Source organism: Engystomops pustulosus, chromosome 4 (genome assembly GCF_040894005.1).
Source record: "Engystomops pustulosus chromosome 4, aEngPut4.maternal, whole genome shotgun sequence".
In the NCBI taxonomy this organism is placed as follows: domain Eukaryota; kingdom Metazoa; phylum Chordata; class Amphibia; order Anura; family Leptodactylidae; genus Engystomops; species Engystomops pustulosus.
Window position 1 is genome coordinate 195,024,267 of NC_092414.1, and position 27,505 is coordinate 195,051,771.

A 27,505-nucleotide genomic window follows, 5' to 3' on the forward strand; every position below is an offset into this window, starting at 1 on the left:
CTGACACTAGGGCCTTGAGGACCAAAAGACCCAGAAGCCTCTTTAGCCACGTAAAAAGGCTAAATCTGTAAATATATAATTAACATTACAGGTGGGTCTCATTCTCTGCCAGCAAACAGGATTGAGTCATGGAGTCATCATCATTATCTGCTCTCTGCCGTTACAATTCCACTTTCTGCTTCCTCCTCCCCTCATGTGGACGTGAGAAGACGTTATATTTGCTTGCAGCAGAGGGTCAACTTATAGAGGAGCATGAGGGGTGGGAGAGGAGGAAATAGGAAATAGAGTTGTAAAAACAGAGAGAAGATAATGATGAGGACTTGGTAAGTCAATCCAGTTTGCTGGCAGGGAGCAAGGTATACTTTTATTTACCTTTTAAAGTAAGTGGAGCCTATAATGTAAATTATAAAAGCAGATTTGGAATTCTTATAGAAAAGTCTGTGGGGACCTGATATTAGGTGAAAATGTGAAATCCTGATGGCAGATTCTCTTTAAGATGTTGGGGATGTGTGACTGTTACTAACCCACCAGATATACGGGATATCACTGTTACCATTATTAGTCCACAAGACCCAAGGGCTATTATAATAACTAACCCACTAGACACCTGGGCTATTATCAGCATTAGACATTAATAAATAATAATAATAATTCCTTTATATAGCACACAGATTATTCAGCATTGGGGTTATTACAGTTTTTAACCCACTAGACATAAGGGAAATTACAGTTACTAACACAATAGACACCAGGGATTACTATTTCTATCCCACTAGCCACCAGTTATACTAACCCACTAAACACCAGGGATATTACAATTATTAACCCAGTAGATATCAGGAATATTAACAATACTAACCCGCTAGAAGTTTCAGTTACTAATACAATAAACAACAAACAGTTATTACAATTACTAACCCACTACACACCAGGGATATTACAATTATTTACCCGGTAGATCTCAAGGATATTTCCAGTACTAACCCAATAGACATCAGGGATTTTACAGTTTCCAACCCACTAGACACCAGGGATATTAAAATTAATACACCACTACACACCAGGCTTATTACCAGTACTAACACACTACAGACCAGAGATATTACAATTACTAACCCTCTACAGACCAGGGTTATTACCAGTACCAGAGATATCACAATTACTGACCCACTAGACACCAATGATATTACAGTTACTTACCCAGTAGATATCAGGGATATTACCAGTACTAACCCAGTAGACATCAGTTTCTAAATTTAGTTAGAGTTTCTAAATTACTTGACACAGGGGATATTACAATTTTTAACCCACTACTCACCAGGGTTATTACCAGTACTAACCCACTAGACACCAGGGATATTGTAATTACTAAAACAGTACACACAGGCCTGATGCCAGCACCCGGCTTACCCGGGCTTACCCGCGGCCCTGGGGTGCTGGAGGGGCCCACTCGGGCCCCCGGATCAATAGTACCAGTGTCGCTTTAACACACTGGTACAAAGAATCACTTTCCGACCGGTGTTTTCTGCCTCTATACTGCACTTGTCGGGAGCGCAGCATAGAAGCAGAATCCGAAACTCATCTGTCCTCGTTCCCCCAAAGCTACGCTCCTCATGGTATGCGACGGCTCTGAAGCTGGCACACATGATGATGTCATCGGATCACTTTAGAGCCGCCACGTACAGCAGGTGCATGCCGAAGAAAGATGGTGGCTGTTCCTGCACTGCTTCAGGGGAACAAGGAAAGGTACATTTTTTTTCTTTCCCGGAGGGGGGGCAGTGTAGCTTGAGGGGGGAGGGGTATACAGTGGGCACATCTACTTACCCAGTCCTGTTGCAATCCCCGATCCAGACTGTCCGACGAGGATGAATTCCGGCGCGTTTCACCAAGATCATCCCCCGGAGTTCACCATCTTCTTCCCGATGCAAGTAAATGCATTGTATGTGACATAATTTGAATTTTAAATCCTGCGCTCAGTCTGAATCAGTCGGGTTGTCCGATGGCTACAACCACGATTGCGTGCACCAAAAACTCCTGTTGAATGCGCTGCAAATTGGAAATAGTCGGAAACTTAGTAAATGTGCTCCAGTGTGTCTACAGTTTGCCTGTGTAGTGTGCAGGGGGCACCAGATTCATGAAATCTGTTGCACGTTCTTCATGAATCTGGTGCACCAACTTTTTTTTGGTGCGCCTTTAACATGGGGCGTGTGACACACTTATGTCGCACTTTGCATGATGAATATGGCGCACGGTCTGACTGAGCACCGCAGCACCCCTTTCAGTGCAGAAATTTGTGTTGTGATAAGAATAGTACAGCCGCGACACAAAAGGGTCATGTGCGGCAATTATGTGACGCGGACCCTGAGGTGCCGTTTTCACCTAAAAGAATCTCCTCCATTCTGGTTCCCGTTTTTCCCTCTCGGAGGTGACATTATACACTATAAAGTCTGCTGGTACAGACCATAGAATGCCCCTTTAAGACACATAACCTTGTAATAGAAATTGTATCAGAATATATCTCACTTTTATTTGTTGCAAAGTGACAAAGCGCCATTGTCTGATGGGTGATGCCATTTGCTAGTCAAATGTATGAACACAGCGTCCTCCATCCAGGAAAATACAGAGAGGAATGAACTGATGACATTTACAGAGATCTGTGTAACATTACATTGATGAGATATAGAGATGGATGTTGTGTTGTAAAGTGATAACGTGGATTTAATATTAATCCATAAATAAATAAAAATAATCAGGAACAAGTGAGGTATCACCGCGCCCCAAAATGCCCGATATATAAAAGCCAGAAATTCTAATGAATTGCTACTTATTGTCATCCATAAAAATGGAATTTTGTAAAAAAGTTTCTCTTTAGCCCCAATGGCACCTGAGCTAATAAGCGCCATGTTGAAGGTGAACTTTCACGGATTGTCTAGCAAAGAAATGGTGTTTTTGCATATAAGAATGGAGATCCTAACAAAAAAGGAGGTGCTATTATTGTTTCCGGTAGTTTCCATTGTTCCCCCTCCTCCCTCTCGACTGCACCACCTCCAGTTGCAACCACTGACCTAAACCCCTATTACCCAGGTGCATGGCTCGTTATATTCCTGGTCATGTGCTGTCACACAGGTGCATGGCTCGTTATATTCCTGGTCATGTGCTGTCACACAGGTGCATGGCTCGTTATATTCCTGGTCATGAGATGTCACACAGGTGCACGGCTCGTTATATTCCTGGTCATGAGATGTCACACAGGTGCACGGCTCGTTATATTCCTGGTCATGAGATGTCACACAGGTGCATGGCTCGTTATATATATCCCTGGTCATGTGATGTCACACAGGTGCACGGCTCGTTATATTCCTGGTCATGAGATGTCACACAGGAGCACGGCTCGTTATATTCCTGGTCATGAGATGTCACACAGGAGCACGGCTCGTTATATTCCTGGTCATGAGATGTCACATAGGAGCACGGCTCGTTATATTCCTGGTCATGAGATGTCACACAGGTGCATGGCTCGTTATATTCCTGGTCATGAGATGTCACACAGGAGCACGGCTCGTTATATTCCTGGTCATGTGCTGTCACACAGGTGCATGGCTCATTATATCAGAAAGAGTCATCACAGCTCTTTGATATAACGATCCATGAATCTTTGTGACATCACATGACCATGGATATAACGAGCCGTGCACCTGTGTGACCATGGTCAGATCTGTGTCCATTGGAAGTGAACATAGAAGCTTTCTATAGAATGACAGCAAGCAGAGATACTAAAAAGGGTAACACCTCTTTAAAGGAGATCACCATCAAAATCCATCAAGATAAACCAGTGACATTACTCATAGATCCAGGCACCGGGACTGTGGTATCTTCTTATATGTGTTATCCATGGCCTCCTTCCTTCTAACATCAACTTTTATAATTATTAGATTAAACCCCTCTGGCTCATTAGCATAATTTTAAAAGGTGATTTTAGAAGGAAGGAGGCCATGGATAACAAATATAAGCAGATTACCACAGTCCCAGTGCCTGGATCTATGAGTAATGTCCCTGGTTTATCATGATGGATTTTGATGACAGATTATTATTTAGGATAATTGTGATCAAATTGGCTGCCTCATGTAAGTTTTAGCCCAATAGTGATATTTTTAAAAAGTAATTTTTTCAGGTTATTTTTGGAATTCTCAAAAAAATCATCTCAACGATCTAAGATTCTAAACTTTCACCGCATACAACGCCTGTTCTAATTTTTCTTAACCAAAATTTTCAGTTTCGATTTCTTGTTCTTTTTTTTGAAAGAGGAACCTCCTGACATTCATCTGAGATTTTGATGAAGCAGAAGCGGAGACATTCTTTTGTGTAAGATCACGGTCACACAGGTAGCGCATAGGGGGCCCACATGATATGTATGATATACATGTGTAACAGGGCCTAGTACAGGGCCTGAAGGGGGCGGAGCATGACACTGAGCTATCTTAAAGGCGTTGTTCCACTAAGTAACCCTTCTAATGTAAGTAGGGGGGGGGGGCCTTCGGGTCATGCATATTACTCCATTCACATGAGCGCTCAGGGACCTCAGTTCTTATAATTACTTAGGGTCTAAGTGGTCAGTCCTCCAGCAATTATACAAAGGTTACCATAGAGACCAGTTTTTGGCCACAGTGGTCATGTGACTTCAAACAGGAAGTCCTATCCTGTTTGTTTGTGACACTTCCTGTTTACTGTCACATGACAACAGTTGCCAATCACTGTCCTCTGTCATTCTAATTGCACAAAAATCACATGACCAATGAGGCCTGTGATTGGACAGCCGTGTAGCAATGAGGGACTAAGACTGTTTTTGCTTTTATTTTTAACAGTTTCCTGCACTTTTCAGTCTTTCATTTACCTCAGACAATCCCTTTAATGGGGCCACATTTGGAGGTGTAACTCGAAGGAGTCATTGAAGATTAGTGACCAGGCCCCAACCTATAATGTTCTGTCTATGATACTGGGGTAATCTTATATGGCTGAAAGGCCCCCTCAGGCTCCAGGCCTAGACATGAATATTACACCTACCCCCTATAATCTAGCTATTTTAGGTCTAGTTTTTGGTTGACTATGACCATAATAAATATGACCAATAAATATATCTATCTGCCATGATATATAAGAGGAGGAAGCGGTGGTTTAACAGATTGAGTCACCCCAATATACAGGCCGGGGGATTCCCTTAAAGGGAGAAGTTGTGGATACTTACAATTCCTGCAGATGACTGTGCACATTTTAAAGGGGGTTTACACCTTCTCAGCCATTTTCACTTTCTATTCCTTTCTCAGAACTGATGACAGAGGTGAAGTATTGATGTAAAATAGTAAAATCCTGTGTGAAATGTGCCCCAGAATGGACACATTTTGGGAAAAGTGACTTTATTATTGATGGTCGGATTCTTTATAGATAACAAGACAAATTTTGTATACTTTTATATAATCATAGTATCATAGTATATAAGGCTGGAAAAAGACGCAAGTCCATCAAGTCCAACCTGTAAGAATTAAATAAATGTTTTATCCCCATAACCCGTGATATTTTTCCTCTCCAGAAAGACATCCAGGCCTCTCTTGAACATGTACATAGAGTCCGCCATTACAACTTCCTGCGGCAGAGAGTTCCACAGTCTCCCTGCTCTTACAGTAAAGAACCTTTGTCTATGTTGATGGTAAAATCGCCTCTCCTCTAGGCGTAGAGGATGCCCCCTTGTCCTGGTCACAGGCCGAGGTATAAAAAGATCTTTGTACCTTGTACTGTCCGTTCAGGTATTTGTACATTGTAATGAGGTCTCCCCTCAGCCGTCTTTTTTCTAAACTGAATAATCCCAAATTTTGTAATCTGTCATTGTATTCTAGTTCCCTCATTCCCCTAATAATCCTGGTTGCTCTCCTCTGCACCCGTTTCAGCTCTACTATATCCTTTTTCTACACTGGTGCCCAAAACTGTACACAATATTCCATGTGTGGTCTGACCAGGGATTTGTATAAGGGCAAAACTATGTCTTTATCATGAGAATCTATTCCTCTCTTGATACATCCCATAATTTTATTTGCTTTGGCAGCAGCCGCCTGGCTCTGGTCACTAACATTAAGTTTACCATCCACCAATACCCCCAAGTCCTTTTCAGCTCCAGTTTTACCAAGTAATTGACTGTTTAGAACATAATTATACTTATTGTTTCCATGGCCCAAGTGCATAACTTTACATTTATCTACATTAAACCTCATCAACCATTTCTCTGCCCACTCCTCAAGCTTCCACAAATCCCTCTGTAATGCTAAACTATTGGCCTCAGTATTTATTACTTTACACAGCTTAGTATCATCTGCAAATATTGAAACTTGACTGTGTAAACCCACTACAAGGTCATTAATAAAAATATTAAAAAGAAGTGGCCCCAATACTGACCCCTGTGGCACTCCACTGGTAACATCAACCCAATCGGAGAATGTGCCATTAATGACGACCCTCTGTTTTCTTTCACTAAGCCAATTACTTACCCAAATACACAGATTTTCCCCTATTCCCAGCAGTCTCATTTTATATACCAACCTTTTATGTGGCACGGTGTCAAATGCCTTTGAAAAGTCCAGATATACAACATCCACAGCCTCCCCCAGATCCAGTCTTGAACTTACCTCCTCATAGAAACCAATCAGATTAGTCTGACAGGACCAATCTCTCATAAACCCATGCTGACGCTGGGTTATAAGGCTGTGCACAGTGAGATACTCCAGGATAGCATCTCTAACAAACCCCTCAAATATTTTCCCTACAACAGCAGTTAGACTCACGGGTCTGTAGTCTCCAGGATCGCTTTTTGATCCTTTTTTGTATATTGGTACCACATTTGCTATGCGCCGATCCTGTGTAACATAACCAGTCCTCAGTGAATCTTCAAATATTAAAAATAACGGTCTGTCTATCACGGTACATAATTCATGCAGAACCCGGGGGTGTATGCCATCTGGCCCAGGTGATTTATCTATCTTAGTGGTTGTGAGGCGGCACCGTACCTCTTCTTCATTCCAAAGAGAATTTACATCATTCCTCATTATTGTGTCTTCCACCAGGGGATTTTCCTGGGTAAAGACAGTTGAGAAGGCGACATTCAGTAGATTGGCCCTTTCCTCATCTCCTTCCACCATGACCCCCATGTTATTTCTAAGGGGGCCCACACTCTCAGTTTTTAGTTTCTAATTTGGGATTATTTTTGCTCTCCCTGGCAATATTTCCAGGGTATAGGGTATAGCCTTTATAATTTGGTTTACATGTTTCTGTCCATAATTATGGGGAAGCCATCTTGACTGCGCTCTAGTAACAGTAATTGAGGATACGCTTTACAGCAGCTTCATGGCCATAGACGGGGGAGTAACTACAGCGGCGGTTATAGGGCCCACAGTGTCAGGGGGTCCAATCATCTGACCTGACACTAAAGAATGGAGGCTGTGCACTGTGCTCCAATGTCACAATGGAGGATTCTGATGTCACATATAGGGACTATGGGGGACATTTATCAGTTTTCTGGCGTAGAAGCCCTAAAATAATTTCAATTACTTGCAAAACACCAGTAATTACAATTATTTTTCCCTTCACACCATCTCCACTCCAAGGGGACATGAAGGAGGTGTTAATGGGAGCGGCCGGTGGCAGAGTGGGTCAGTACCAGGTGTTCCTGCTCTGCATCAGCTCATAAAATAGACCATGCGAGCGCTCACCTTAAGTTATCGCATGTTTTATGCCGGAGTGTCCCCTTAGGATCTGCTCTTCTTTTAGCTTCTTATACCCTGTGTTTTTCAAAAAAAAAGACTTATGCAATGGACTCCATAGGTGTTAATGGATCCTGGAGCCCCTCAGGCTCATTTGCATGATTTTAAAAGTCTTTTTTTGTAAAATCCAGGGCTTAAGAGGTTAAAAGAAGAGCAGATCCTGCCAGAAGACGCGCACACCAGTATCAGTGTACAGGCGGCCCCCTACTTAAGGACACCTGACTTACAGATGCCCCTAGTTACAGACGGACCCCTCTGCCCACTGTGACCTCTGGTGAAGCTCTCTGGATGTTACTATAGTCCCGGCTGTAATGATCAGCTGTGCGGTGTCTGTAATGAAGCTTTATTGATAATCCTTGGTCCCATTACAGCAAAAAATTTTGAAACACCGATTGTCACTGGGGCAAAAAAAATAAAAAATTGTCTGGAGCTACAATTATAAAATATACAGATCCGACTTACATACAAATTCAACTTAAGTACAAACCCAAGGAACCTTTCTTGTACGTAACCCGGGGACTGCCTGGGATTCTGGTGGTAGATGTCCTTTAATTCTGAAACCTCTGTGATTATCGCATCCCAGATAATTCTTGCAGATATTAGGATAATGTTACAATTATATCACTTACTTTGCCTGGAACTGGATGGATTTACCACCTCGCACATAAAACCGCTCTGACATTTTTAAGACTTTAGTAATTAGGGATTTACAGGGAAGTTACTGCTGCTGGGAGTGACTCATACGTAGTTTGTGTCAGCGGGGAAATCCAGTCATCTCAGTGTGGTCAGCGGAGTAATAATCCAGGAATTAACTTACCAGTCCAGTTATCCAGAATCTGATTGTACGGATTATTTTTTTATTTTAATTTTTTTTTTAAATTTAAAATTGCGGACTCTTTCTATAGTTGGAGCTCATACTATCCAGGGGGCCTTGCACTGACTGAAGTGCCCCTTTGTCATGCGAGCTGTTGGGGCTCACCATACACCCCTATTTGTATATATCCGTTTTACATGTCTAAGCCTCGACCAGAGGTAAAGACCAAGGTAACTAAAAATCCTATAAGCACCTGGGGCCTATAATAAAAAAAAATAATTGATTCCGGACAACCCCTTTAACAGTGTCTCTTATATTTCTTCTCCTCATGTTGATTCTATTACTCTGTACACTCATTAAAGGGGTAATCCTGAATTTTACTTATACTCACGTATCCGTAGAATAGGTCATCAGTATCAGACCAATGTGGGTCCAACACCCAGCGCCCCTGACAATCAGCAGTTTAAAGCGGTAATGGCTAGTGATGAGCGGAGCCAATGTTTCCATTTGGGTTCACCCTGTGCGACTTGGACACATTGCCGGATTGGCAGCCGAACAGTGAATCCAGCAAATTGACACCCCTAGATGGCTATGATTGGCCAATTTAATAATCCCCAATCTAAAGACAAGGAGATATCTGATTACTATGGATCGAACTGATGGGAACCCAAGGAAGGACTTAAAACTCCTCTCCAAAGCGTTTTTCTTAAAGTTGCGGGGCTTTTATGCAAAATCCATAGTGGCTCCCCAGCTAAAATAAATTAGAGGCACAGCTACCAAGGAGGACATGGTGCACCTGGGCCCTGGGACTTTCTGGGGGCCCACTCCCCAAATGTTAGCTCTATGTGTGGCCCCAGGATGCAAATTGAGTAGAATACGGTAACCTTAGTGTAGCCCTAGCAGGATGTGGCTGGAAGAAGTCATCATGGCAGCCTGGGTCGTATGGATAAATACTGTCAGAGATGTCTTCTTTGCGAAACAACATATGAGATATGTCAGGGGGAGTTGATGACATACATTGGACTCAAAAACCACAGGAAGGAGGGAAAATAGTAACTAACCCTTGAAGGGGTTATCCAGTCACAAGATAAGGGACAACTTGCTGATTCATAGGGGTTCTAGTGGTGAACCCCTTCATGAATCAAGATAAAGGGGGTCAGTTTCACCCCAAAATAAGTAGAGCGGCAGGATGAGCATGTGCAATGCCACTTCATTCACAGTCTATGGACATTGATAGGGGATAACTTTCAGTGGTGCTCCCAGTGCTCCAGGGTAATAGAAAATGGGGGTCCCTTGTACCCCTGAATCAACAGAGTCGCTGATCCCTCATGAGCCCACTTCTCATCTATTAAGCACAGTAAGCTATAGAAGAGCCATAAACAGTGAATGATGTTGCAGTGGGCATGCTCGACCTGCTGCTCCATCTGAGTACAGCAGACCCCCATTCTCTGGATCCGAGTTGGTCCAAACACTCTGTAAAATATCCAAAGGACACGGATTAACTGGTTGTGACCAGACAACTAACCCCTTTAAATACCCCTGTCGTACCAAGAGGCATCTTTATTAATAACAGGTACGACCCCCAGGTCCACCTAAGTCCCTATTCGTGGGGGCTTCTGTATTCTTCCAGAAGCAGCGCCACCCCTGACCATAGGATGTTCCTAGTACTTCAGCGAACTTGTTAACAGTTATGGTGCTGTTTTTGGAAGAAAGCCGCCATGTTTTTGTTTTTCTTGTTCATCTCTTTTAAGGGGCCTCCGTGGCGTCTTCTCTGGGGACTGGGGTGTGATAGGAATCCGACATAGTTCTCAGCCAAGGGCTGGATTCAATGTTTATACATTAGAATTAATGGATTTTTGGATATTTCTTCCACATGCAGATTCCACAGAGCAATACGACCCATGTGTATGAGGGTGCACGCCCTTCCACTGTTCTCCGCAGCCTCCTCCAGAATCGCAGCACACCCATGTGTGGGAGACACTGAGGAATTAGGAGGGCTGATCAGGACAAAACATGAAGAGTACAAGGCATTCCAAACAACCTCACTTCAGCCATTGTCTCTGAAACTTTTACATGGCCGGGAAAACTATCCAAAGTTCTTCACCAAAGAATTGTGGCCCTAATTTTATGGTGATTCCATCATTTATATGTCCCTCATAGTTCCTATCGGTGGGACACAACCTGACCATCCACCCAACCTACTCAGACTGAGGTACCAAAGTATCTGAGGAACAACGACAACTATGGCCAAAAAGAGTGTGGCTCCTCTATGGAGGGCCCAGGAGTCTCATTCTGCCATGGGGTGGGGTGCAGGCCAATCCCACTGATCTCAATAGGGTTGATGGATCATCTAATGTTGGGGAATTTTTACCGACTGCAGATAATGTTGATCGTGGGGATTATAAAGATGGATTTCAATTGGTGATGGGAGATAAGCTTCCACCAATGGAGTCTAAACTGAGAGTGCATGTGTTTCTCTCAAAGAAATTTAGACGGATGGGTGTTTGACTGTATGCCCCTTGACCTATCACTGACCAATCAGTGATGAAGTGCTTAAAGGAGTTGTCCAAGATGAAGTATTATTCCCTATCGGTGGGGGTTTGGCATAACTCTCAGGGTGCGTCCACACATTCAGTTTTTCCAATGCAGTTTTTGAAGCCAAAAGCAGGTGAGGACCATAATGGGTGAGAACTATAAAATGGGGAGATGCTGCTTCTCTTCTTTTTTTGACTCCACTCCTGGTTTAGACATCAAAAACTGCATCTGAAAAACTGAACGTGTGGACGCACCCTCAAAAACTTTGAATGGAGCTGCAGGACACAAGCTTGACCTGCTGATCCATTCATTAGTGAGAACAGGACTAGAGCTGTGCAGACCCAATAGTCGGGTTCGGCGTTTGGGTTCTTCCACCTGACCCAGACATCTTGGTGGAAAGGCAGCTGAACAGCCAATCCGACAAATTTACACCCCTATCTACTAGCCATGGCTATGATTGGCGCATCAGGTCCGTTCATCTCTAAACAGGACCCCTGTCGTTGTGATCAGTGGGGGTCCAAGTATTCGGTTAGGGGATAGCAATACAAATTGTGACAAACCCTTTAAATAACCTATAGAATACACTGTAATGGTCCTCACTACATGACAGAATCCATGGTCATTCCTGGTCACACAGTCACTTCCATCGTAGTAGATTAAAACCTGCAATTCCAAGATCTCTGCTTGCTATAAATGAATGATGACTCGCTTATACTTTTCACCGCTGAGGCTATACAATTCTCAGTAAGTCATAGTTTGTTACAATGTATCAGCCTGGAATCCAGTTTTTTTTTGTATCCCCTAGAGAGGAAACCCTCGTACGTGCAGTGAGGACTGACACGCTCTTTGCAGATGTCTTTGGGTTTGTTTTAAACGTATGTCTAACCACGAGCCAGCGTGTCGCCGCAGTCTGTTCCGCCAGCCCGGACCGTGGCATTACTGGCAATACCCACTAGTAGAAGCAGGTGTGTATATGGACCGTTTAAAGGGGAACTCTGTGCGGATCCCAAACGACTCCGAAACTTGTGTGATCTGCATGAGGCATAGTCTGAATGTGCTCCTCCAGCTTCCTGCTTTCCAGTGCACTTCATCATAACCCGGCCCACACTAGTGAGTGTGTCTTTTGTGTGTGCAGGGGTGTGCGGCGGTGTGAGGCGTGCCTGTCACACTGATTGTCAGGGGAAGACTCAGAGATTAGGAAGCAGACAAACAAACACACAACCGGTGGACGCAGCGCAGAGATGATCCCCACACTCTGACACTTGACTCTCCACTTGTTCTAGGAATACATTGAAGGAGACCGTCAGCAGGGAAGTCTTCCGAGCCGCCCTATAGGATCACGAGAAATATTCACCTTTAAGAAATTCTGCATAATCGGAACTTAAGAACTTGAAAGACTCCAGTGATACATCCTAAGGAGCGCAGTGTGTGTGTGGGGGGGGGATATGGGGGGCTGCAAAATGGAAAAATACAAGCAGAACCAAGACGAGTGTTGAGGTAAGTGAATATAATGCGATAATGTCTACGTGACTGGAGATTGTTCATATGGACGGAGTCACAGATTTTCGATGGGATGTGATATCTACTGAATGGGACGTCGGGGTCCCCCGAATGTTCTGTGATCACCTGACCATAAATTCATGATTATGGCAACCGGAGTTAAGATTTAACGATCTTCTACTGTAGTTCTGGATTACATAGGGTTAAGTATAGTGACTGCCATATGTACAGTATATAGTATAGTGGCGGTATAATATCACCTACAAAATGCCTATATGCAATATGAAGAATGCAGATGTATATAGAGATTAGAGATGAGGGGATCTGAACTTTAGGTTCGGGTCTGGGGTTTGGGTGCCAATTACAGCCATGGCTAGTAGGTAGGGAGGGGGGCAATTTTCTGGGTCACGCGGGACTCACCTAAACCCTGAATTCAAGACCCTAACTTAAATTTTCGGTCTGCTCATCTCTAACAGAGATCATTGGTCTCCAGTTTGTGGCTATTGTGAAACTACAACTCCCATCATTCCCATAGAACCACATATAGACACTATCAGGGTCAGATAGATACGATATAAGCAGGGGGGCAGGATAGGTCACCTGAGCCGTGACCCTGAATCCCTGGGTTTATAGATAATGACCAGCGGTCACCTGATGCTACATTATTACATGAGGGTCATAGAGGGCAGAGATAATATCTGATGAGCTGTAATCTCTTGGCTGTAGAAAGATCAGATTACCATCTCCCAGTCCTGAAATATACACTGTGATTTGTTTTGTTTTATAGATTTATACTATTGTTTTGCCACAGTGAGTTGGTAAGGGTCTATAGTGCTGTTATTAAAACATTGAACGGAGGGTTCCTTAGGCCTTTTAGACGTGTTATGTAGGCACTCTATGTAGGTATTATTTATGCATTGTTTGGTTCTATTTATTTGGACACAGTCAGGGGGTATTATTTAGGCACTGGATGATTGGGATATGCAGGGAAGATATGGGAGTATAAAATGGGCACTGCAAGGTGATATTAGGCATTGTATGGGGGTATTATTTAGGTATTGCAGGGGGGTATTATTTAGTTATTGCAGGGTGAAATTATTTAGATATGGAGTATGGAGGTGTCATTTCTGCACAATATGTTGGTATTATATAGGAATTGTAGAGTGGTATTATTCACCGGCTTGGGCTGAGTGAAGGTAAGTGCAAGCTCCGTGACAGATTTTTTGTTTTAAATGCGGCGGTTTTTCCGAATCCGTGGGGATTTCGTTCGGCCACGCCCCGCGATTTCCGTTGCGTGCATGCCAGCGCCAATGCGCCACAATCCGATCGCGTGCGCCAAAATCCCGGGGCAATTCAGGGAGAATTGGCGCAAATCTGAAATATTTGGGTAACACGTCAGAAAAACGCGAATCGGTCCCTTAGTAAATGTTCCACAGTGTGTTGGTATGATTTAGGAATTATGAAGTGGTAGTATTTAGGCACAGTATTTTGGTGTTACTTAGATACTCTATGGAGCTATTATTTAGGTACTGTATGGTGGTATTATATGGGCACTGTGTGGTTCAGCTATATATTTGTGAAGTTGCAGGGGTGCACTTTTACCTGTAGTGTAATCTGTGTGGTCTTCACTGTACATAAAGGTCATAGGATCAGTAGGGACTAATCAATTTTAGAATAATCCAAAAAAGTGTCAACCCTTTACAGCAACCTCATAGTTGATGATTACCATGTCATATAGAACAGATGTCCAGATGCCTACAGAACCTTCTCCGGGCTTAGTATGATTACAGCCATCACCTATGTCTCACCACTATACAACAGCCCCTTAGATTTTAGTTGTCCACACCACTGAGTATCATTGCTAGAGGCCATGGTCAGAACATGTGCGGCCCCGAAATGTGTATGTGTAGTATCCCTAATAAATATGCCACCTTCAGCACTCATGGGATGTCTTATTATGTTCTCCAGGGTGATGTGCGCATGGATTAGGAATGCCTTATGAGGATCGGAAGAACAGAACCTGTGGGTTTCTGGATATTGAAGATGCAGGAAGCGGGAGATTTCTCCGAAGATATTTTATCCTGGATACCCAGGCCAATCACCTGATATGGTACATGGATAACCCCCAGGTGAGCCCATACTGCATCATAGTAGAACAATAGTGTAATTGGCGATGTAGAGACTCTAACAAGGTTCTTAAAGGCGTTTTCCAGCATTTTAACACACGGGACCCTGGCGATGAGCGATTCTGCACATCCCTGGAAACGACCAAGATAAAAACGGTTACAAAAACTTTTTGATTTGGGTCTTTTTAGGTAATTCTGCATACCTCAGTGCGGGCACTTCATGGTGTTACTTCACTCGCTCTGTGCTCAGAGTTGGCAGCTGTTCATACTTTCCAGATAATATCTCAAATCTGACCAAGAAATGTAGTTTCTGGGAAGTTGCTGACCAGCTGTTCACAGCAGTTCCGCTTAATCCTTACATAGTGGAGGCTGGTACCAGACATAACTAAAAGGAAGATTACAGAGACACATTTCAACTTTTTTTTAGTTTTGAGAGTCCTCAGTGCTCTACCCCCATAAGTCTCTCTGACCATGGGCATAGCTAGAGGGAGATGTGTCCTGGGGGAGATGACACCAGACTTTCCTTAATTCATTACTAGGTTGGTCTACTGAAACTGTAGGAAGAGTTATCCCTTGAAACATTTTGGGTTTCCACCTTCTTGTTACAGGCTGCTTCTTAGCCTATATGCCTGTGCCTTCATCCATTTGGCTTCAATGTATCTGTCCATCAGCATAATGTTACACCACATGGGGCACATTTACTTACCCGTCCCGTTGCGTCCGCCGTTCCGGAATGTCCGCCGAGGATTTGGAGCTGCCGCGATTCACTTACAGCTTGTGCCCGATTAATTGCATGTGTCGCTTCCCGCTCAGGTCCGCCAGAGTTCACCATCTTCTTCTCGGTGTATGTGAGTGGGTGTCTTGCGACACAAATTGATTTGTTAACTTCCGCGGTTTGTCCTAATCAGTCGGGTTGTCCAACTGCCACGCACCCAATTTTTGTCACATGAAAGCCGGCGCCGATGCACCAAAATATTCAGGAAACCCGACGGAAATGCGTCCGATGGACCCTTATTAAATGTGCCCCCCCTTTTCTGTTAGGGGTACTGAGGCATCTACTCACTATCATGCTAGATCTTGCCTGGTGCAGGAATCACCAGGACCCCAATCAAAGAGTCATAGCGAAATATAGTTCTATGGTCATGTCATGAAAGAGAAAGCTCCAATCAGGGCAGTACCTAGATATTTCCAAAAACACTATAGGGGCCATTCGTTATTAGCTCTGCGCCAGTTTATTGTTTGTTTTTTTTCGTTGCTGTGCCACGCCCGCCATATTTATTTTATGTAGGTGCCACAATTTACCTTTATTTTGCGACACTCACAACTTTTTTGTTTTGTTGCTCAATTTGGGCAAACACTTTTCCTGCACTTCTAGTTTCCCAACACATTTTGGCGCAATTCTAGGCAACTAATTAGACCAACAAAAAGCAAGTCTTCCTCTAAACACCTTCATGAATGTGGTTTGTAATTTCTGACGCTCATTAGTTCATCTTACAGTGCGCCAAATACAATAAGGCTGTGTGCCACAATATACCCACTAAAGTCAGGTGCCATAACACCTAGCGCCAAAAATAATAAATACTGTCCAGGTGCGGGCAACCAGAATAAGGGCTCAGAGATAATAGGAAGTGCCTGAGGGGGAAGGGGAAGGATACCTTCACATTGCACTGACTTCCTTAAACTATGTTTAAGGAACACTCTAGACCAAATTAACTTACTATGTGAAGTGCGGGGCCTAAAGGAGTGGATGATACGACAGGGATCCTCTATTTAGTATTCTATAGAAGTGTTCAAGAGTTATAGGGAACCTGTCAGTAGGTTTAAGATCCCTTCATTCAACTGGGATTTAGGGTCCCAAAACTTTTTTACGATACCTCTGTCTATCTATTCTTTTCTGGGATTCCAGAGGACAAAGGTGAAAGGGAGTCTGGTACCTTGAACCCGCTTTCTGTCCCCCGGCACATGACATGTATACTTACATCTGTGCTTTATTTACTGTGCATGCGCAGTGAAGCGGGGAGTACTAACATGACTTCTCTATCACAGTGTGGTGGGGGACTCTCCCTCGCCAGCTTTACTATTTGAAAACATGGAAATGCACCACGTAAGATAAAATGGTTTGGACCCTAAGCCCCAGCTGCATGTTGGGTTCCCTTAAATTGTATCTCCATTAATAGTAAGGAAATGGATAACATTCTGCATAATGGGGGTCTGAAACCAATCAAATTTGATTCTGTGTTTGAATGTGACAGAAAGTTGCGCTAGTTCCATAGTGCTATTCCAATCACTGCCTATAGGACTGGCAGAGATCAGTCTACTGCTGCCATTTATTCAGGGAAACGGGACCCCATCTTATAATTGGTCAGGGTACAATTGCTGGAAGCCCTAATGACTGTTTTGTATCCTGAATATAGGAGATAACATTCAATGTTGCTCTGACCCCTTTAAAACTGCGTGTCATGGTCCGCCCCCTTGACGTAATACAGTGGATCCCCACTTTATCTGGGACATTTCTGGTCCCAAGAGTTGGGACATGAATCTCCATTCTAGAAGTTGAGAAGTGTCCGTGCCTTATCTATCAATGGCACCATCAATGTGTCATTTTTAAGAAGCACCCCTTATATTTCCCCTTGGAGATAAAGGAGGGGTCGTCAGCCCCCCAGACATTGAGCGGTTAACACTGTCGTAGTAGCCGTCTTCTAGGGCACACGGAGCGCTGCTGTTGCCACTTCCTCTTTCGTTGTTACCAAATCTGCAAGAAAATTCATTCAGGTTTACAAAAAACTAAACGCTCCGTCTGGTATTACGGCAAATTAAGCTCATCTGCAATACCAGACTCAGCCTATGAACATGTGTGGCGCTGTTTGTTTTTTTATAGATCTTGATATATATGTGATATTTTTGTGTTTTAGAATCTCCCAAGAGGTACCGGAGCTGTGGGATCATTAAAACTGACATATATATCTAAAGTAAGTATATGAGTCCTTAAGGGGGGGTTATCGACTTTAAGTTATTGATGATGTGTTCATACAGTAGGTCATGACAGGTGAAAGTCTGCATGGGATTAGAGAAACTCTTAGAAATCTGCCTTTTTTTTTAGAACAGTGCCACTCTTGTTCAGTGGCTGTGTCTGGTATTGCAGTTTAGTCCATTTCCAATTCCAGACACGACTTATATTTAGTAGGGGGGCTGTGTCTGGAAGGAAGACGTCATGTCAGACCCCTTCTATATGGGGATCTGGCTTTGATGATGATGTAGCTTTGTCTTTGTAGTGTAGATAAGGGGTCCGCAGCCTTTAATCACTTTCTGCTTTTTCTTTAGCGATCCAGTCACATTTCCTGTCTTTGTCTCGGGATATTTTTAGGGTTTTAGCACTTGACTTTTTGCCTTTTTTTTGAACCACAGCCTTTAAGAGAAGAATGCGAAAGGTTGCGACCAGTTCAGACTTAGGTGACCATTGTCTGGATGTAGAAAATAGCTAAAAACCTCAAAAATCTCTTAAACAATAGAAGAATTAATCAAACTCCTAATTTTTGTTGTCACATTTTGACTAAAACTCAACCGAAAACCAACTTGTCTAACAGTAAAGTGAAAGATGTGGCTTAATACATTACTACACTCTTCAACGATAGTCCCCCCCCCCCCCCTTGGATCGTGGTCACAGTTCTGGTACACAGGGGGCACTTATTTTTTAAAGAATGTTTAAATTTGCATTATTCAGCCTAAGAATATATTAAATAAAGCCAAAAATACAATAAATGAACCAAAAGAGACAGTCATGGATGGCATTGAGACTTCGGACAAATGGAATATAATGGAATGATGGCCTCCTCTTATGTTGGGTTCATGCCACCTTGCCATGCTCGATTTTCGATTAGAGGTCAAAATTAAAATGTGAGCCTTGAGCTGGGTTTCTTATTAACTAATGAGGGTTCACCAGATGTTTGTCGACTCTACAAAAGGTGGAGTAATCTTATTAGATGCCTTTGTCTTTTTAAAGTTCCCCTACCAGACATCTTGGCCACCTCTGGGTTGTCCATGCACCAAAATAGGCAACTATTTTATGGTGGCTGTAGGTCATTGTCTTCTAAGCCAACTTGGCCAAGTAGGACCACATTGTCTTCAAGCATAACACATTGGCAAAAATTTACATAAAAATGAATTTATTGCCCATCAAATCACAAATAACTCCAATGGTCCTTCAGTGATGACATCACGCATATCATATGCTTTGCTGTAGCCAATCATAGGTCCTCTTAACGGATTGACTGGTACCACCGGTGTGATGTGTATGGTAGTAGATTATAATCTAGGCAATTTGGACAATAGCCCAGGGCCAAAGCCTTCTAAGGGGCCCATGGCGACCCAGACCACCCACTAAATTTTATACTGAGAAGGACCTTCACCCATGAAATTCTCGTACATCTGTTCCTGTTCACAATACACATGTACACAAGAGCCATTGCAGGACTTTTCAGGGTTCTCCAAAGGTTCTGACACATCCTCCATTCCCCAAGAAGCTGATTCTGGTACCAGATGTAGGAAGTGATTCCAAACTTGTAGGGTCTATAATATTCTTACAACCCAGGGCCCATGGCAGCCCAGCACCCATGGATGTGAACCTGTACTGATTTTTGGTTTTGGTTGTTTTTTATTTCAATCTCATTTCTGTTGTGTTTTGTTTTTATTTTGTTGTTTTTTTATATAAAAAAGTTTATGAAAAATGTATATGACTTCTCATATTAGAAGGAGCCTCTATATGTAAACAGTGTAGGAGGGAGCAGGTCATTCCAGGCCATCACTGACAGAGCCAATCGACACATGTGTCGATCAGATGTTATTAACATGTAGGTCTGGAGAAGATTCCGGTCCCAGGGGTTTCCGAGGAATTATCCAGAATAATCAGATTCCAATGTTCATGTATTTAGTGTGGGTTAGAAAGTGATCAGTACCGATGAGTGAGAACCCTCTTATACGGCTCCGGGACTTGTTTGTGATGAGTTTAGCTTCATTTATGTGGCACATTGGGAGCACACACCCAAAAGTTGCCCTTAGGGACATTTTTAGCCATGAAGTTACCCCAGCAATTGCTAGGGGTCCTGTAGATCAGGGGGCATCACACTGACATCCTAAATACACCAATACTGGCAGAGCAGGGAGCAATAGACTCCTTGCTCTGCCATTCGAGGTGAAGCTATACATTAGAGGCCCACCCCCCTCGACATAACTTCATAAGGGCCCCAGAAATACCAGCCAGCAAGCTCATAATGTAGCATACGCTCTAATTCATTGAATGAAGTGGTCAGGGACAGCAGTTACACTATGGATAGAGCAGTGTTATTATGGTCGTTTAAATCATCTGATTTTCGAGCGTGTTGGTCGTGATCGTTGCATCCTACAATCTCTTATGAATGAAGGCCATTAATAGTTGGAAGTGGAAAATTCAATTTTTATTATTCTTATTTAAAGAGGACCTTACACCACATCACACGTGTGGATATGAACACTATGTAGGGGCTGTTTCACAGAATCAGGGGCACTTTGAATTTTCTTTCCAGCCCCCACGGTAGCTGAGATATCAGTCCCAGTATCTGACCATTATGTCAGAGAGGAGGTGCTGGGATGGGGCATGTGTTATGCTAACCTTCTCTGGCAAGTAAAAGATCATCATAAGACACGTGCCTCCCTCTCCTCCTGTTCCTTCTCTCTGACAGTGGAGAGGATTATTATGGTCAGAAATCTTTATTAATATCTCAGCAACCGTGGGGGCTAGAAAGAAAATCCGAAGTGCCCCTGGATCAGTGTAGCAGCCCCTAGAGAATGACATGTCCCGACGGGACGCGACGCCGAGAAGAGACACGGAACGCGGGGAAGGTGAGCGGGGAAGGTGAGGGGGAGGTGGAGAATAGTATACTTACATAGGTCCCCGCTACCGGAGACAGCAGATCTCCAGCGGGAACTGCAGACCACGCGGCAGAAGTTGTTCGTGCCGCGTGGTCTGCAGTTCCCGCTGGAGATCTGCTGTCTCCGGTAGCGGGGACCTACTATGTAAGTAGGGTCCGCTGCCCTCATATAGGGCGCACCGGACTATAAGGCGCACTTTGGATTTCCAAGGAAATCCAAGGCTTTTAAGTGCGCCTTATAGTCCGGAAAATACGGTACTGTATGGCGGTATGACACAGGTGTTATACTTTTCTCTAGGGACTGTTTGGCAGATGTATGAGGGCACTTTATAGCTATATTTTTTGGTACTGAATTATTGTGAGAGCTGCTATATTTTTTTTTTTACATGTTGTGACAGTTTGATAGGGTTTTGTATAGATGAGTTATATTTGCATTGTATAGATTATATGGGTATTATGCTGTACAGTAACAAAATTGTGGTATATTATGCTGGTGTTATCCAGGCACTGTATAGCTGTACTTGAGTACATCTGTATGGTGGAATTATTTATAACTATATTTGTTGGGACTGAGTTATTTTGAGACAGGTTATACTTTGTAAAACTTTGTGATGGTTTTAAATTATGGTTATATATTTTTGCACTGTATAGATTATATGATTATTATGCGGTAGTATTGATGTATATTATGCTTGTATTGTCTAGGCACGGTATAGGGTACATGTACCTTGAGTATATCTGTATTGGAAAATTATTTATAGCTTAATTTCTTGGTAGTGAATTATTGTGAAAGAGACTATGTTTTTTGATCTCTTTTTGACGGTTTTATAGGGATTTTATAGATATATAGTATTTGAATTGTAGAGATTATCTGGACACTATACTGTATAGTACTAATAATGCGGCACTGTATAGTGGTGTTATCTAGGCACTGTATAGCATATGTATATAGGGGGACTTTTATCAGAATTGTCTGAGGTAAAATTGTTCCAGTTGCCCTTGAAAACCAATCCGAGATCAGCTGTGTTTTTATAAACAGCTGTGGGAAAATGAAAGCTGAGCTCTGATTGGTTGCCATGGGTAACTCAAACAGTTCTGCTCTCAGACACATCTGATAAATCTCCCCCATAGAGTAGATCTGTATGGCAGCATCATTTCATCCTTATACCTGTGATTTTTTTGTTGATTATTCAGAATGTATCAGTAATAAGAAGCAGCATGGTCATTATTCTGGGCAAAAATATTGATAACATATGTATAGAATAGGGCATCAATATCAGATAAGTGACCCCCAGCACATCCACACATCTACTGTTTTCCGAAGAGAATGGAACAAGATTCCCAGTGTCAGACCAGGTTACTGCAGATCGGCCTGTATTTATTAAAATGGAATCTAAACTGCAGTAACCTGCTTTGTCCACTATACTGAGAACGGCGCTGTCTGCTCCTGTTGCATTCTCTGTCTACCCCTGAGCTGTTGAACCCCCACCAGTCTGTTATGGATCGATCATCCATATTTTTAGCCTGGAAAACCCCTTTAAATTGTCTGACTTTTACAAATTTGAGTATGTGTTATAAAAGACCCTGTAAGACACATCAATTGTCGTCCGGTCATCAATATTACATCGGCAGCTCCAGGACACATCATCACAGCGACCACCGGTTTCCTATTTAATATGAAAATTGACAGAATTGATGTAACGAGCAGAAATATGTGATGTGGTATTAATCACCTTTCATCGCAGATGATAAAACTGGCTTCTTAATCAGAGGGTTTCATTCTGATCTCATCTCCTATCTATTTTCATATGAAACAGATGTGGCTGGGCTGATTTAGTCATCTGGGGATACCACAGGGTGTTTGCTGTGGTTTTACATGGGACTGCAGGTAATCTTGTAGAAGGGTCACAACCACCGGGGCTGGGAGACTATACATGTAATGGAGCATCAAATAGTTAAATGGCAGACTTTGTTCTAGAGGATGGAATGACAGGCTGTCCCGTAGACAGTGAATGGAGCTGTAGTGGGCATGCTCGACCACCCAAAAATAAAATTGAAGGACCTCAATGATTGATCAAAGGGCATCCGAAATGAATCTATTTATTATCTGCTATAGGACTCTATCAGTGTCATCAGGGGTGTAACTGCAGGGGGAGCAGCCATAGCAGCTGCTGTGGGGCCCATAGTGTCAGGGGGGCCCCAGTATCTGGGATAATGGGTGTATATTGGGACTGTGTATGCAGTAAGTGTGTGTGATGTATATATACTGTATGTGTGTATATGTGGTATTTTATGTATGCATGTATTTGCTGTATTTGTATGTGTATATGCTCTATATATGTGTGTATATGTTATGTATATATGCTGTATGTCTGTGTATACGATGCATGGGTGTATATGATGTATGTATATATGTCGCGTATATACTGTGTGTGATTGTAACTCATATGTATGAGTATACAAATGTGTATATTTTTTTTAAAGATATTAAGATGTATGCCATAGACAGTAAATTGAGCTGTAGTGGGCATGCTCGACCACGCAAAAATCAACTTTAAGGACATCCATGATTGATCATAGGGCATCCGACCATAAATCTAGTTGTTATCCAGTATGGGACTCTGAGGTTCATCTATTAATATACTACATGCTTTAAAACCCAAATATGAAATTTTACGATCCCCATGATCCATAAAGGTTCTCCAATGATCAAAGGGCATCCGAACATTAGTAGCAGCATGAATTTAGTTGTTATACCCTATAGGACTCTGAGATTTATTTACTGATGTACTTACAATCTCTATTAGTGCTATAGATGTGAATGGAGCTGTAGTGGGCATGCTCAACTGCTGCTCCAACGAGGAGTAAAGGACCTCCATACTCTTGATCCAATCCCTTTAATCCCATCAATCAAGTTGTTTTCCTCTATAGTACTGTGAGGTTATTTCTTTTGCTGTACTTACTTTTCTATCAGTACCATTGTCAGTGAACAGAGCTATAGTGAGCATGCTTGACCTCTGCTCCAACGGAGAGTAAAGGACCTCAATATTCTTGATCACTGGGTATTTAATCATTAATAACACCCTGGATCCAATTACTTTCCATAGGGTCCTGAGGTGTATCTATTGCAGTACTTAGCTATCTCTCAAGGTCTCATAGCCAGTGAATTGAGCTGTAGTGGGCATGCTCGACTGCTGCTCCATCCAAACAGGAGCGTTAAGGGAGTAAAGGACCTTCATATTCTTGATCAGTGGACATCCTTGCATTACCCCCTGCCACCAATCAAATTATAGTTCCCTACAGGACTGTGAGCTTTATCTATTCCTGTACTTTGCTATGTCTATCAGTCCAATAGTGAATAAACAATGAATAAAGCAGTAGTGGGCATGCTCAATCACTGCTCCACAGGATAATCAGGAACTCTGTATTCTTGTTCAATGGACATTGGACCATAATATTTGATCATCTCCATCAGTACCAGAGACAGAAAATGGATCTGCAGTATATCGACCCAAATGGGACTCATTGTATCCCCATCCATCTAGCCATCTTGTAGTTATTTACCTACTGGAAACTAAACCTTACCTATCAACTGAGGCTATTGTGGTCATGCTCAACCATCGCTCCACCCAAAAGGGACCTCAAGACCTCAGTTCTTATAAACCCCCCCCCCCCCCGAGAAATAGTAGTCATCTCCTAGAAGACCCTGAGACTCTGTTTAATCCCATAGACTATTCTTCGGACACATATACTGTGTATATTGTGTATAATGTGTATACTGTGTATATTGTATATAATGGGGCACATTTACTTACCTGGTCCGTTCGCGATCCAGCGGCGCATTCTCTGCGCTGGATTCGGGTCCGGCCGGGATTCATCAATGCAGTTCCTCCGCCGTCCACCAGGTGGCGCTGCTGCGCTGAAGTCCGCTGGAATGCCTCGAAATACACCGGCCTACCCAGGATGAAGGTGAGTGAAATTTTCGCGACACAATTTTTTTTTTAAATGCGGCGGTCTTTCCGAATACGTCGGGTTTTCGTTCGGCCACGCCCCCCGATTTCCGTCGCGCGCATGCCGGCGCCGATGCGCCAAATTCCGATCGCGTGCGCCAAAAACCCGGGGCAATTCAGGTACAATCGGCGCAAAACGGAAATATTCGGGTAACACGTCGGGAAAACGCGAATCGGGCCCTTAGTAAATGACCCCCAATGTGTACATTGTGTATACTGTGTATACTGTGTACATTGTGTATAATGTGTATACTGTGTATATTGTGTATACTGTGTATACTGTGTATATTGTATATACTGTGTATATTGTGTACATTGTGTATAATGTGTATACTGTGTAAATTGTGTATACTGTGTATATTGTATATACTGTGTACATTGTGTATACTGTGTACATTGTGTATAATGTGTATACTGTGTATATTGTGTATATTGTATATACTGTGTACATTGTGTATACTGTGTATACTGTGTACATTGTGTATAATGTGTATACTGTGTATATTGTATATACTGTGTATATTGTGTATACTGTGTATATTGTGTATAGCGTATACTGTGTACATTGTGTATACTGTGTACATTGTGTATACTGTGTATATTGTGTATAGTGTATACTGTGTACATTGTGTATACTGTGTATACTGTGTATATTGTATATACTGTGTACATTGTGTATACTGTGTATATTGTATATACTGTGTACATTGTGTATACTGTGTATACTGTGTATATAGTGTATACTGTGTATATTGTGTATACTGTGTACATTGTGTATACTGTGTATATTGTATATACTGTGTACATTGTGTATACTGTGTATATTGTGTATACTGTGTACATTGTGTATAGCGTATACTGTGTACATTGTGTATACTGTGTATACTGTGTATATTGTATATACTGTGTACATTGTGTATACTGTGTATATTGTGTATACTGTGTATACTGTGTATATTGTGTATATTGTATATACTGTGTACATTGTGTATACTGTGTATACTGTGTACATTGTGTATAATGTGTATACTGTGTATATTGTATATACTGTGTATATTGTGTATACTGTGTATATTGTGTATAGCGTATACTGTGTACATTGTGTATACTGTGTACATTGTGTATACTGTGTATATTGTGTATAGTGTATACTGTGTACATTGTGTATACTGTGTATATTGTATATACTGTGTACATTGTGTATACTGTGTATATTGTATATACTGTGTACATTGTGTATACTGTGTATACTGTGTACATTGTATATACTGTGTATACTGTGTATATTGTATATACTGTGTACATTGTGTATACTGTGTATACTGTGTACATTGTGTATACTGTGTATACTGTGTATATTGTGTATACTGTGTACATTGTGTATACTGTGTATATTGTATATACTGTGTACATTGTGTATACTGTGTATATTGTGTATACTGTGTACATTGTGTATAGCGTATACTGTGTACATTGTGTATACTGTGTATATTGTATATACTGTGTACATTGTGTATACTGTGTATACTGTGTATATTGTATATACTGTGTACATTGTGTATACTGTGTATAATGTATATACTGTGTACATTGTGTATACTGTGTATATTGTATATACTGTGTACATTGTGTATACTGTGTATACTGTGTATATTGTGTATACTGTGTACATTGTGTATACTGTGTATACTGTGTATACTGTGTACATTGTGTATACTGTGTATATTGTGTATATTGTGTATACTGTGTATATTATGTATACTGTGTACATTGTGTATATGGTGTATACTGTGTATATTATGTATACTGTGTATACTGTGTATATGGTGTATACTGTGTATATTGTGTATACCGTATACTGTGTATATTGTGTATACTGTGTATATTGTCTATACTGTGTACATTGTGTATACTGTGTATATTGTGTATATTGTGTATACTGTGTATATTATGTATACTGTGTACATTGTGTATATGGTGTATACTGTGTATATTATGTATACTGTGTATATGGTGTATATGGTGTATACTGTGTATATTGTGTATATGGTGTATACTGTGTATATTATGTATACTGTGTATATGGTGTATACTGTGTATATTATGTATACTGTGTATATGGTGTATACTGTGTATATTATGTATACTGTGTATATGGTGTATACTGTGTATATTATGTATACTGTGTATATGGTGTATATGGTGTATACTGTGTATATGGTGTATATGGTGTATACTGTGTATATTATGTATACTGTGTATATGGTGTATATGGTGTATACTGTGTATATTGTGTATATGGTGTATACTGTGTATATGGTGTATATGGTGTATACTGTGTATATTGTGTATATGGTGTATACTGTGTATATGGTGTATATGGTGTATACTGTGTATATTGTGTATAGCCTATACTGTGTATACTGTGTATATTGTGTATATTATGTATACTGTGTATATGGTGTATACTGTGTATATTGTGTATATGGTGTATACTGTGTATATGGTGTATATGGTGTATACTGTGTATATTGTGTATATGGTGTATACTGTGTATATGGTGTATATGGTGTATATGGTGTATACTGTGTATATTGTGTATAGCCTATACTGTGTATACTGTGTATATTGTGTATATTGTGTATACTGTGTATATTATGTATACTGTGTATATGGTGTATATGGTGTATACTGTGTATATTATATATATGGTGTATATGGTGTATATGGTGTATATGGTATATACTGTGTATATTGTGTATACTGTGTATTGCGTGTTGGATGAGGTCCTTGGGATCTGGCTGGATAGTCACCT

General features: G+C 41.8%; 1 protein-coding gene across 1 annotated transcript in view; it reads left to right on the forward strand.

Moving 5' to 3' along the window:
* Window positions 1-12,271: 12,271 nt before the first annotated feature.
* PLEKHA2 (pleckstrin homology domain containing A2) overlaps window positions 12,272-27,505 on the forward strand; it is a 70,779-nt gene continuing 55,545 nt past the window's right edge. Inside the window, exons 1-3 of the mRNA XM_072149242.1 lie at window positions 12,272-12,648; window positions 14,620-14,780; window positions 17,690-17,746. Coding sequence (XP_072005343.1) covers window positions 14,643-14,780; window positions 17,690-17,746 — 195 coding nt within the window. The 5' untranslated portion in view covers window positions 12,272-12,648; window positions 14,620-14,642. The remainder of the gene's footprint in view (window positions 12,649-14,619; window positions 14,781-17,689; window positions 17,747-27,505) is intronic.